Source organism: Polyodon spathula, chromosome 30 (assembly GCF_017654505.1).
Source record: "Polyodon spathula isolate WHYD16114869_AA chromosome 30, ASM1765450v1, whole genome shotgun sequence".
Lineage (NCBI taxonomy): Eukaryota > Metazoa > Chordata > Actinopteri > Acipenseriformes > Polyodontidae > Polyodon > Polyodon spathula.
In genome coordinates, this window is record NC_054563.1 from 1,416,507 (window position 1) to 1,429,240 (window position 12,734).

The window sequence follows — 12,734 nt, forward strand, 5'->3', positions numbered from 1 at the left end:
GTGTGATCTGTTTTTTGAAAGCGTGTCCGACAGTATTCTGAGCAATGGGGCAGTGTAACTGAGACACACACTATTAATAATAATAATAATAATAATAATAATAATAATAATAATAATAATAATAATAATATCCACTCTAATGCAGATTTCCTAGCTTTCTCTTTTAGGATTGAAAAATGCCACTTCTAAATCAACTAAGAAACGATTTTAAAAAAATAAGAATCATTTTCAGAAAGCAAATTCTATTAGTATATAGATATCAAACAGGAACAATTTTTTACAGTGCCATGAAAAAGTATTTGCCCCCTGTCTGATTTTCTGCATTTTTGAATATTTTTGACACTGAATGTTATCAGATCTTCAACCAAAATCTAATATTAGATAAAAGGCACCCTGAGTGAACAAATAACACAACATTTTGATACTTATTTCAATTATTTTTTACAGAAAGTTATGCAACACCCAGTGCCCTGTGTGAAAAAGCAATCACCCCCTTAGTCTCAATAACTGGTTACGCCACCTTTACCAGCAATAACTGCAACCAAACGCTTCCGGTAGTTATTGATCAGTCTCTCACAGCACCATGGAGGAATTCTGGCCCAGTCCTTCGTGCAGACCTGCTTCAACTCAGTGACATTTGTGAGTTTTTGAGCATAAACTGCTCGTTTCAGGTCCTGCCACAACATCTCAGTGGGGTTTAGGTCTGGACTTTGACTATGCCATTTCAAAACTTTAACTCTCTTATTCTTCAAACATTCTGATGTAGACTTGCTTGTGTGTTTCAGATCACTGCCTTGCTGCATGGCCCAGCTGCGCTTCAGCTTCAGCTCACTGACGGATGGCCCGACATTCTCCTGCAGAATTCTCTGATACAGAGCAGAATTCATGGTTTCTTCAATGATAGCAAGTCGTCCAGGTCCTGATGCAGCAAAGCATCCCCAAATCATGACACTACCACCACCATGCTTGACCGTTGATATGAGGTTCTTACTGTGGAATGCAGGGTTTGGTTTTCGCCAGACATGTGGCCAGCAAATTCCACTTTTGACTCATCTGTCCATAGAACATTGTTCCAGAACTCTTGAGGATCATCCAGGTGCTTTTTGGCAAACTTGAGACGAGCATTCATGTTCTTCTTAGAGAGCAGTGGTTTCTGCTTTGCTACTCTGCCATGAATCCCATTTTTTCTCAGTGTGTTTCTGATGGTGGAGTCATGAACGCTGACCTTAGCCAAGGTGAGAGAGGCCTGCAGATCCCTGGATGTTGTTCTAGGGTTCTTTGTGACTTCCTGGATGATTTTACGCCTTGCTCTTGAAGAGATTTTGGCAGGACGGCCACTCCTGGGAAGATTCACTATTGTCCCAAACTTTCTCCATTTGGACAATATGGCTCTGACTGTGGTTTGGTGGAGCCCCAGAGCCTTAGAAATGGCTTTGTAACCCTTTCCAGACTGGTAGGCATCAACAACTTTTTTCCAGAGGTCTTCAGGAATTTCATTTGATGGTGGCAAATGAAAGACGCACCAAACTTTGGTGTCATTTTTTCTCTCAGACTCCCTCTATATTCTACTACAACCCACAAAAAGATCTGACAAAATTCAATGTGAAAAATTTGCAAAAATGCAGAAAATCAGACAGGGAGCAAATACTTTTTCACGGCACTGTATATAATTGAGTTTACACGCTGCCAACGACCATGTGAAAACCCATAGAAAACCAGCAGGAGAAGATTGCAAACAACAATTGCATTAGATCAGTCTGTGTGGGTTGTCTGCTCTTTTAAGACGCTGTTTGCCCCCTGCAGGGTCATACGAGCGTCTTGAAAAGGTACATGTGTGAGAGGGCAGGGGAGCGCCTGCACCAAAAGCATTCCTAGGGTCGCAGAGACGAACAGAGGCACTAGTTAGCATTCCATTCACAGGCATCATCGACAGTGCCTCAGATGCGAAAGAGGGGCACAAACAAGGAATCCCCGAAGACTCAGCAGGACATGAGCCCGAGATGACACCCCTACTGTCGCTATGCACAGGGGGGCATAGCCGCGCCGCCCCCTCGCTGCCTTGTGGAGGTACCAGCCCATTCATTCAGCTCTGTCTTCATGACAGGGTGTCACTGCTAGTGAGATGCGTTAATTCCTTCATCACGGGAGCAGGGGTCCCCGGCCAGCCCTGAGATGACCCTCATCAGCAGCGTGGTGATAGAAGGTGGGAACCAGAAGACCACACCCAGGTTGGGAGGTCAGCTTCTCAACACAGTTTAAAGAGGCAGTATTTTATGAGCTGAACATTTATGATTAAAACATTCATGCACATTTACACATATTTCACATATAAAAGTTTACCATAAAAAAAAAACATAGCAAAGTGTAATAAAGCACAGTGAAAGCACAGAAAAGTTGTAAAGAATAACGAGGCATGGTAAAGCATATTAATAAACTTGGTAAACCAGGGTAAGCTGTGGTAAATACATTGTATAGCCATGGGAAAAGCATAGGGGAAAACTGCAAAAATACCATGCAAAACTTTTTGAAGGGTTACTGTGAGGAGTTTTCTGTAATGTTCTGTAAATTTGACTGCATGTTGCACAATCACACATGGAAGCTTTAGAAATATCTTGCATAACTTTGAAGTGCTCAATACTGCTAAATTTAGAAATGCTGAAAGGAACTTTCATAAATTCAGTGACTGACAACTGATGTTATTTTCAATGTCTTCAGTTGAATTGATTATGTTTCTTTTAATATTTGTGTAACTAGTTATCTAAAACAAAAGTGATGTAGTTGTATTTGCACAATTACCGGTTTCAATAATCCATATCTCTCTTCCAGCAAACATTAGAAAGACACAATTAAATCCATCTTAAAGCCAACAGGTTGCAACCTAATAAAGTAAGAAACTTTCGAATCTCAAATCCCTCACACAGAATCACTTTAAGAATCAACGCTATTTCAGTCTGTCTGCCTGCCTGCCCGCCTGCCTGCCTGCCCGCCTGCCTGCCTGCCTGCCTGCCTGCCTGCATGCATCTCTCTCTCTCTCTCTCTCTCTCTCTCTCTCTCTCTCTCTCTGTATACCAGGATTCCTGTGGTTTGGGATCTTAACTAAGCAGTGATATAAATGACTTTCCCCTGATATAAAGCACCTCCCCTGGGGGTCTGTTTTCCAGTACATCAAACACCATGTCATACATCAACAGGTCAAGAGTCTCCTGCACCCGTCTGTGCATGCTAATGATATAACCAACAGGGCTTGACAACGACTTACAATAGAAAATCCCATTATAATACACCATTCGTGATGGCTGTCACATATACAGCCTCAGCACATGCTAGTAACTAGGGTGTGTGCAAAGACTCAGGCTTGTAACTGCCTTTAAGAAGTATTTATCAGCATTGATTGGTACACTGTTGTAAAGGTGAGGGAAGGACAGCTGCAATTCTAAATGGCCCGCCTTTAAAAAAAAACATAGCATTAGATGAAGGGTGGTCATATTTGAGTCTAATTCATAGATCTACTCTGAGGCTGATCTAAATACCGCCACTGAGATCATTCAGATTTGTGTACCAAGGTTATGAAAATCAAGCACCTAACATGAAAGGGCAATGTAATTAATTAAGATGCACCACTGTTGGGAGGTATTATAAGAAAGACACACATTAAACTATACTCAACAGCACCTTTAATAAGCAATGTCTTCAGTGGTAAAGTAATACTGAAAATAAATATGCAAATATCTACAAAATATTAGGTGGACATCTTGGATCTAATATATCTTGGGGTCTATATTAATCCTATTTTAAATATGAATAATAATAATAATAATAATAATAATAATAATAATAATAATAATAATAATTAGAACTGCCAGGCAGTTCTACGGCTCCCAAGCCCCAGTATCAGTATCTGTCTAAGCGTGATTAGTTCTCAATGTGCCAAGTTTAAAATCAGCAACTTCGACTGTTCCACACAAGAAGATTTTGAAAGTTTTTTTTTTTTTAAATGTGTCAGGCAGCCATCTTGTTTAACGTGAGTTTCTTAAAAGTCAGTTGTATTGCTAGTGTCAAGGATGATGCTTGTGAAGTTTCGACTTAGTCAAGTAAACTGTTTGTCAACTGAGGCAGTTTTAAATTTCAGACGTAAACGTACATCTGGCGGCCATCTTGTTTTATAAAACATACCCATTTTGACATATTTGTATTCCATTGTTACTGGGACAATAACTACCAAGTTTGGACTTTGTTAGTCAAACGCTGTTCAAATAGTAACAGTCTGCTATTAACGACGCGTTTCTTTACAGTTTGTGGCAGCCATTTCGACATTAAAATTTATCGCAGAAACTTCTGCTTCGCAAATTTGATGTGGGTTTGGATGCTGATGATATATGCCAAGTGTCAGATCAATCACTTCACCAGTTCCCAGGAAGAAGATTTCAAAAGGTTTCTAAAAAAATGCATCAAACAGCCATTTTCGTTTCCAGTCAACACAATTTTTTAAAAGTCAGTTGTATTGATACAGTTTCAGGGAAGATGTTAGTGGGGTTTGGGGTTAGTCAAGTAAATCGTTTGTCAACTGACGCAGGTTTAAATTTAAAATGTAAACATACAACTTGCGGCCAGCTTGTTTTTCACATATTTGTATCCCATGGTTACTGGGACGATAACTACCAAGTTTGGAGTTTGTTGGACAAACAGTTTTCAAACAGCAGCAGTTTGCTGTTAGGGGAGCGTTTCGATAAGATTTGTGGCAGCCATTTTGACACAAAATTTATCACAGCAACTTCTGCTTTGCAAACTTGATGCGGGTTTGGATGCTGATGATATTTGCCAAGTTTCAGATCGATCGCTTCACCGGTTCCCAAGAAGAAGATTTTGAAAGGTTTTATCGAAAAATGCGTCACGGCACCATTTGCAGGGACAAAACAGCACAATTTTATCAGCCAATGTATCCAGCTTGTTACCTGCCAAGTCAGAACCTGATCAGGCACACAACTTCAAAGCAGCAGCAGTTTAAATTTTTGGGAAGAAAAAAAATAATAATAAAAAAACAAAAAAAAACAAAAACAAAAAACAAAACAAAAACTTTAACAATTACAATAGGCTTCCCAGGCTTAATAATAATAATATAATAATAATAATAATAATATAATAAATAATAATAATAATAATAATTCTTCTGCAATGTCAGAATCGCTGCTGTAGTTGAATGGAATCTGGGTTTGACACACCCTGTATCACACTGTGTCAGTTTCTTTGGAATTGCTATATCAATCTCTGCTGGTAAGTGCGGTTATTTGCTTGAACTGTAGGATGAAATCAGACAGTACCAAAGAAAGAGGAACAGGAAGACAGCTGCCAAATTATAGAGGACAGCTGCCAAATCATAGTGAACAGAGAAGAAGCATGATGCAGTGAAGAGTGCAGAGCAGTGTGAAGCAGTGGAGAGTGTAGAGCAGTGTGAAACAGTGGAGAGTGCAGAGCAGTGTGAAGCAGTGGAGAGTGCAGAGCAGTGTGATGCAGTGGAGAGTGCAGAGCAGTGTGAAGCAGTGGAGAGTGCAGAGCAGTGTGAAGCAGTGGAGAGTGCAGAGCAGTGTGAAGCAGTGGAGAGTGCAGAGCAGTGTGAAGCAGTGGAGAGTGCAGAGCAGTGTGATGCAGTGGAGAGTGCAGAGCAGTGTGATGCAGTGCAGAGCAGTGTGCAGAGCAGTGTGAAGCAGTGGAGAGTGCAGAGCAGTGTGAAGCAGTGGAGAGTGCAGAGCAGTGTGTGCAGTGGAGAGTGCAGAGCAGTGTGAGCAGTGGAGAGTGCAGAGCAGTGTGAAGCAGTGGAGAGTGCAGAGCAGTGTGAAGCAGTGGAGAGTGCAGAGCAGTGTGATGCAGTGGAGAGTGCAGAGCAGTGTGATGCAGTGGAGAGTGCAGAGCAGTGTGATGCAGTGGAGAGTGCAGAGCAGTGTGATGCAGTGGAGAGTGCAGAGCAGTGTGATGCAGTGGAGAGTGCAGAGCAGTGTGATGCAGTGGAGAGTGCAGAGCAGTGTGTTGCAGTGGAGAGTGCAGAGCAGTGTGATGCAGTGGAGAGTGCAGAGCAGTGTGATGCAGTGGAGAGTGCAGAGCAGTGTGATGCAGTGGAGAGTGCAGAGCAGTGTGATGCAGTGGAGAGTGCAGAGCAGTGTGAAGCAGTGGAGAGTGCAGAGCAGTGTGAGCAGTGGAGAGTGCAGAGCAGTGTGATGCAGTGGAGAGTGCAGAGCAGTGTGATGCAGTGGAGAGTGCAGAGCAGTGTGATGCAGTGGAGAGTGCAGAGCAGTGTGATGCAGTGGAGAGTGCAGAGCAGTGTGATGCAGTGGAGAGTGCAGAGCAGTGTGAAGCAGTGGAGAGTGCAGAGCAGTGTGATGCAGTGGAGAGTGCAGAGCAGTGTGATGCAGTGGAGAGTGCAGAGCAGTGTGATGCAGTGGAGAGTGCAGAGCAGTGTGATGCAGTGGAGAGTGCAGAGCAGTGTGATGCAGTGGAGAGTGCAGAGCAGTGTGATGCAGTGGAGAGTGCAGAGCAGTGTGAGCAGTGGAGAGTGCAGAGCAGTGTGATGCAGTGGAGAGTGCAGAGCAGTGTGAGCAGTGGAGAGTGTGTGCAGTGGAGAGTGCAGAGCAGTGTGTTGCAGTGGAGAGTGCAGAGCAGTGTGATGCAGTGGAGAGTGCAGAGCAGTGTGATGCAGTGGAGAGTGCAGAGCAGTGTGATGCAGTGGAGAGTGCAGAGCAGTGTGAAGCAGTGGAGAGTGCAGAGCAGTGTGTTGCAGTGGAGAGTGCAGAGCAGTGTGATGCAGTGGAGAGTGCAGAGCAGTGTGATGCAGTGGAGAGTGCAGAGCAGTGTGATGCAGTGGAGAGTGCAGAGCAGTGTGATGCAGTGGAGAGTGCAGAGCAGTGTGATGCAGTGGAGAGTGCAGAGCAGTGTGATGCAGTGGAGAGTGCAGAGCAGTGTGATGCAGTGGAGAGTGCAGAGCAGTGTGTTGCAGTGGAGAGTGCAGAGCAGTGTGTTGCAGTGGAGAGTGCAGAGCAGTGTGTTGCAGTGGAGAGTGCAGAGCAGTGTGTTGCAGTGGAGAGTGCAGAGCAGTGTGTTGCAGTGGAGAGTGCAGAGCAGTGTGTTGCAGTGGAGAGTGCAGAGCAGTGTGTTGCAGTGGAGAGTGCAGAGCAGTGTGTTGCAGTGGAGAGTGCAGAGCAGTGTGTTGCAGTGGAGAGTGCAGAGCAGTGTGATGCAGTGGAGAGTGCAGAGCAGTGTGTGCAGTGGAGAGTGCAGAGCAGAGCAGTGGAGTGGAGAGTGCAGCAGTGTGTTGCAGTGGAGAGTGCAGAGCAGTGTGTTGCAGTGGAGAGTGCAGAGCAGTGTGTTGCAGTGGAGAGTGCAGAGCAGTGTGTTGCAGTGGAGAGTGCAGAGCAGTGTGAAGCAGTGGAGAGTGCAGAGCAGTGTGAAGCAGTGGAGAGTGCAGAGCAGTGTGATGCAGTGGAGAGTGCAGAGCAGTGTGATGCAGTGGAGAGTGCAGAGCAGTGTGATGCAGTGGAGAGTGCAGAGCAGTGTGATGCAGTGGAGAGTGCAGAGCAGTGTGAAGCAGTGGAGAGTGCAGAGCAGTGTGATGCAGTGGAGAGTGCAGAGCAGTGTGATGCAGTGGAGAGTGCAGAGCAGTGTGAAGCAGTGGAGAGTGCAGAGCAGTGTGATGCAGTGGAGAGTGCAGAGCAGTGTGAAGCAATGGAGAGTGCAGAGCAGTGTGTTGCAGTGGAGAGTGCAGAGCAGTGTGATGCAGTGGAGGGAACAGCACTTTCAGAGCTATGTTTATAAAACTGTTTTAAAGTTTTTTTTTAAAGATGTTTTTTTAAAATGTTTTTTAAGGTTAAATGCCACTTTGCAAATTAAGAATAAACTTCCATCTTTTTCTTAAACAGTTCAGAGGGTTTTCATGAGCTGCAAGCTTAATCAAAATAGAAATCCTTATTTATAAATGTGCTTTATCAATATTCATAACCTGTTTGTTCATAGTTTATATACCATGTATGCATCATCTATAAAGGGTTCATAAAGTATTTATTATTGTACCATATTATAAAGTGCTACCCTTCAATTTATCACTATTGCTTTAAAACTCAAATAAGATATACAGAAGACTAAAAACATGAGTGCTCTTTTACATCTCCATCGACATACTAAAGCACTGAATCCAAATGAAACTGTGAACATTTACCTCATTTACTTAGACATAATATCTGATAACTAAGAAAAACAGATCGCTGCAGTGAGGCTGGCATGCAAAAGCAAGGCAGTTTACCATGCCGAAACAGAGCACTGCAGTGAGGCTGGCATGCAAAAGCAAAGCAGTTTACCATGCCGAAACAGAGCACTGCAGTGAGGCTGGCATGCAAAAGCAAAGCAGTTTACCATGCCGAAACAGAGCACTGCAGTGAGGCTGGCATGCAAAAGCAAAGCAGTTTACCATGCCGAAACAGAGCACTGCAGTGAGGCTGGCATGCAAAAGCAAAGCAGTTTACCTTGCCGAAACAGAGCACTGCAGTGAGGCTGGCATGCAAAAGCAAAGCAGTTTACCATGCCGAAACAGAGCACTGCAGTGAGGCTGGCATGCAAAAGCAAAGCAGTTTACCATGCCGAAACAGAGCACTGCAGTGAGGCTGGCATGCAAAAGCAAAGCAGTTTACCATGCCGAAACAGAGAACTGCAGTGAGGCTGGCATGCAAAAGCAAGGCAGTTTACCATGCCGAAACAGAGCACTGCAGTGAGGCTGGCATGCAAAAGCAAAGCAGTTTACCATGCCGAAACAGAGCACTGCAGTGAGGCTGGCATGCAAAAGCAAAGCAGTTTACCATGCCAAAAATTGCAGCTACTGGTGAACAGCTAAGAGTTACTGTCGCCCTGCAGGCATTTGAAATCCCAGACAAGCTTGACAGTAAATAGATAGATTTAGGACTATAGACAACAATCAAATGGTTTGGGGATTTTACAGTATAGAGCTTTTAAATCAACTATAAAATATTATTCCAGTAAAAGAATCAGGCAAAAACGGGATTCACCTCATACTACCACTACTACTACTACTAATAATAATAATAATAATAATAATAATAATAATAATAATAATAATAATAATAATAATAATAATACATACATACATACATGAATAAATAAATAAATGCACTCACCTTTAGACAGTACGTTTCCAGCAAGTCCACAACATATAATCAATATATAACAAATCATACTGGTTTCAGGAAAGAAATCCTCTTTTTCTGAAATCGTGGTTTTCCTGCGGATTCAATCACAATCCCTTTAAAGAAGCACAGCCACTGTGTTGGTCCACAACTCTTCTTAATTATATTTGAAAGAATCCTTGTCTACGAGGCTCAAGGCACGGCGGTTTGTCTATAGTGGTCCTCCAACAAGAGTGAAAAGTGTATCCAGTTTGTCTGCAAGGTCCCTGCTACTCAATAAGTTCCGCCCCACTGTCCAGTGATTTATAACATTATTCCAAGCGCTTCACAACAGGACTGTGACGTGATGCTGGAGGCGAGCGCTCACACCCACATGGACCAGACTTCGCGGCTGTCCCAAGTGCGCACAGACACTGAGTAGTTGAGAGCCTTTCTCCCGCTGATCTTAAAACCAGGGAGCCGCTTCCTGGGGCGGGTCACAAGCAGGGCGTCAAGGGGATACGCTGAAGAAGGTTTAGGACTTCGTTTCAAGAACTCACACGCAAGCACATCATACTATGTGGAGCTTGCAGTAGGCTGACTAATATTCTTTTTCATTGGTACGTAGCGGTATATATTTATGATTTAAAAAATATTAACGCTACTTTTGTCCTCAAAATTATCAGTAAAGCTAAATTAGAGAGTCGATGTCCCCTTACCTGATGTAGTAAATATGAAAGATAAATCACACAGCAGCATATCAAAATCATATAAAGTGTCCTGAAGCCAGCTATTGGCACATAATAAAATATTACATTGCGGGCTTATTTGTTTCATAACAAGACAATAAAAGAACAACCAGGCAGCGTGTACTGGATCTGATCTCAAACATGCTTTGATTTGCACGCGAAACGGTGCGGGGAAAAGGGCAATGAGGAAACTTCTTAGCGCAAGGAAATCGGTGATGGATGGGGCTGGGAAAGGAAATCTTAAAAAACAGCGGTACGCCAGGCGCCGATGTAACAGCAGCACGCATGCACAGACACCCTCAAAGTGTGCCTACCCATCGCTGATACTGTGTAACGAAGTCTGTCAATATTAAACGTGTCTTCTTCAAGCGGCATGTTTCAGTGTCCAGGAATTAGAACAGTGCGTCATTGTTACAGTATTATTCCATCAATAAATTCCGACGCGCTGTTTAACGCTGTTTACCATGCCCTATTTGTGAATTGTATTTTCTTCAGTGTATTTATCTTCTTCTTTTAGATTTTGAAGTTAGTATGGAAAAACCTTTCTATTATTATTATTATTATTTATTATTATTATTATTATTATTATTATTATTATTATTATTATTATTATTATTATTTATTATTATTCACTTTTCAAAACCAAATTGTTTTAAGAAATACATCTTGGCTATATCTAAGTTTAGTATTTGTATTTTTCACACTATAATGTTTGTTTATTTTTGTCCCCATTAAAACACACACTACAGGACTGGTTTCACACATCCCGATTATCGGTAATTTTGGACTACTTCGTAAAATAACATTTGATTAGTGAAACCAGTACTAAGATACAATTTGTATACTATTATTATTATTATTATTATTATTATTATTTATTATTATTATTATTATTGCGTTGTAAAGAACATTTCGTTTCCATGGCATCTTCTCGTAATATGTAGACTCATTATTTGCACTCTGTCCTGCAAACAGAAATAGATTTCCTCGAATGCTTCTGTTTATTGGTGTGTGGGTGTCAGTTTCTTTGACAACAGTTTCGTTTAAGATCGTTGTGTTTTATTTACTTGAGGTGTCTTTGTAAAATAAGATATGAAACAGATCCCAATGACTGCATGACTGCAATTAGGTGTTATGATCTGCTTTCAATATGAAACACACCTGATTCACAGATGCACCCTGGTTAGTTAAAAAAAAAAAAAATAATAATTATCACGTGGGTTATTTTTAAATCACATTTTATTTTTTTCAGTTATGAAGCCCACATTTTTAAACGCATGACTTAATTCGAGTGAAAAAGACAACCAATTCTTCACAGAAATAATTATTTTGACAAATTATTTCCATTATTCTTATTGTTTTTATTTTAGCTTTTCTATTCACAGCTTATTTAGAAAACCAAAAAAGCCCAAACAAAAAGGGGCGTTCCTCCTCTGCATCAAAAGTCTGCTCGTGATTAAAACTCTGTCGAAACGCGTTGAGATCTTGTTTGTACTTTTTTGTTTTCTAAAAAATACGTGAAGAGAAAAGTTCAAATAAAACAAGAATAATGGAAATATGGAAATAATTTGTTTCTATATATGTGTGTGTGTGTGTGTGTGTGTGTGTGTGTATATATATATATATTCTAGCGAAACCAGTTGTGATGTCGCAAGACCTAGCTACCTGAAGGGATGTCAGTAAACCAATCAGAACGCGTTGATGCAAATGAGCGAGCTCATCATTAATAGCTGCACTAACTGACGGGCCAACACATAACAGAGGAGCAAAGATCTCCTTAATACAACGACTACAACTATGGCACTGATGCTACTGTTACTGTGGAACTCGTACTGCTGCTAATAATACTGATACATCACATTATTAACTATGATAATAATACAGCCCATGTATGTTTTTCTACTGTATACTCATGGTTTCTGTTTTCCAGTGTCTTGAAGAGTATAGGACTGGCCTGAGTTTCCCCTGCCCGTCTTACATGCTTATATCACAATTAACACATTGTTGCACCTATTTAGAAAATGGCTTATCCAATTGTCATGAAACTTGCTACTAACATTATCAAACACAAATGATTGAGAATATCAGATTGTGACGTTAGCGTGGGTGTCTGTCTGTCCATACATCCATCCCACTGTAAGTCACCCTTGCAGCGTTGCATTTCCTAGAGAAAGTGCTTATCAAATTGTGATGAAACATTCCGCTGCTGATTCTGATTCTGATTCTGATTCTGATTCTGAATCTGATTCTGATTCTGATTCTGATTCTATACTGTTCTGCAATAGTGCTGATATAGAGCATGCTCGGGAGCTTCAGCTTCTAGTTTTGAATTCACAGCCGGAATGGCAGATGAATGCTCCAGACATGCTTGTTTTATGAAGCCCATAGGGGAGAGTGTATTCAAGGTCTAGATGGCAGGATAACAGCTCATTGGAGACTCGTTGCTGTAACTCCTGAGAGGGAAACGCTGCTTCCTGTATTGTACACAATCTGGTGCCAAGGAGACTAAGCCAGGGCTCCATTGTGCTTTTAACAATGAGATCCTGGGCTCAGCTGCCCACAAAGTATTTTTATAGCAAGGCGGTGTGATTGGGTAACCTGTCTCTACTGACGCTGGAATTTACTCAATCCCGCAAGCTTACTTCACAGCATTGTGAATGGACAGGTGCATATTAACCTGGCTAATCTCCTAGGGTGTTATTGGACTGATTTCCTTCACTCTGCTGCTTCTCCTAATATGCTTGATATAGGGAACACATAGTTACTATAAACAGGAGGTGTTGAGTGCAGGCTGGAATTTTACTATAAAAAGAGGAGGTTCAGTTTT

The 12,734-nt window shown here is 41.9% G+C and overlaps 1 protein-coding gene across 1 annotated transcript in view; it reads right to left on the reverse strand.

Annotated features, from left to right (window-relative positions):
* LOC121302747 (vascular endothelial growth factor receptor 1-like) overlaps positions 1-9,581 on the reverse strand; it is a 28,299-nt gene extending 18,718 nt beyond the window's left edge. Inside the window, exon 1 of the mRNA XM_041232908.1 lies at positions 9,171-9,581. Coding sequence (XP_041088842.1) covers positions 9,171-9,228 — 58 coding nt within the window. The 5' untranslated portion in view covers positions 9,229-9,581. The remainder of the gene's footprint in view (positions 1-9,170) is intronic.
* Positions 9,582-12,734: the final 3,153 nt, after the last annotated feature.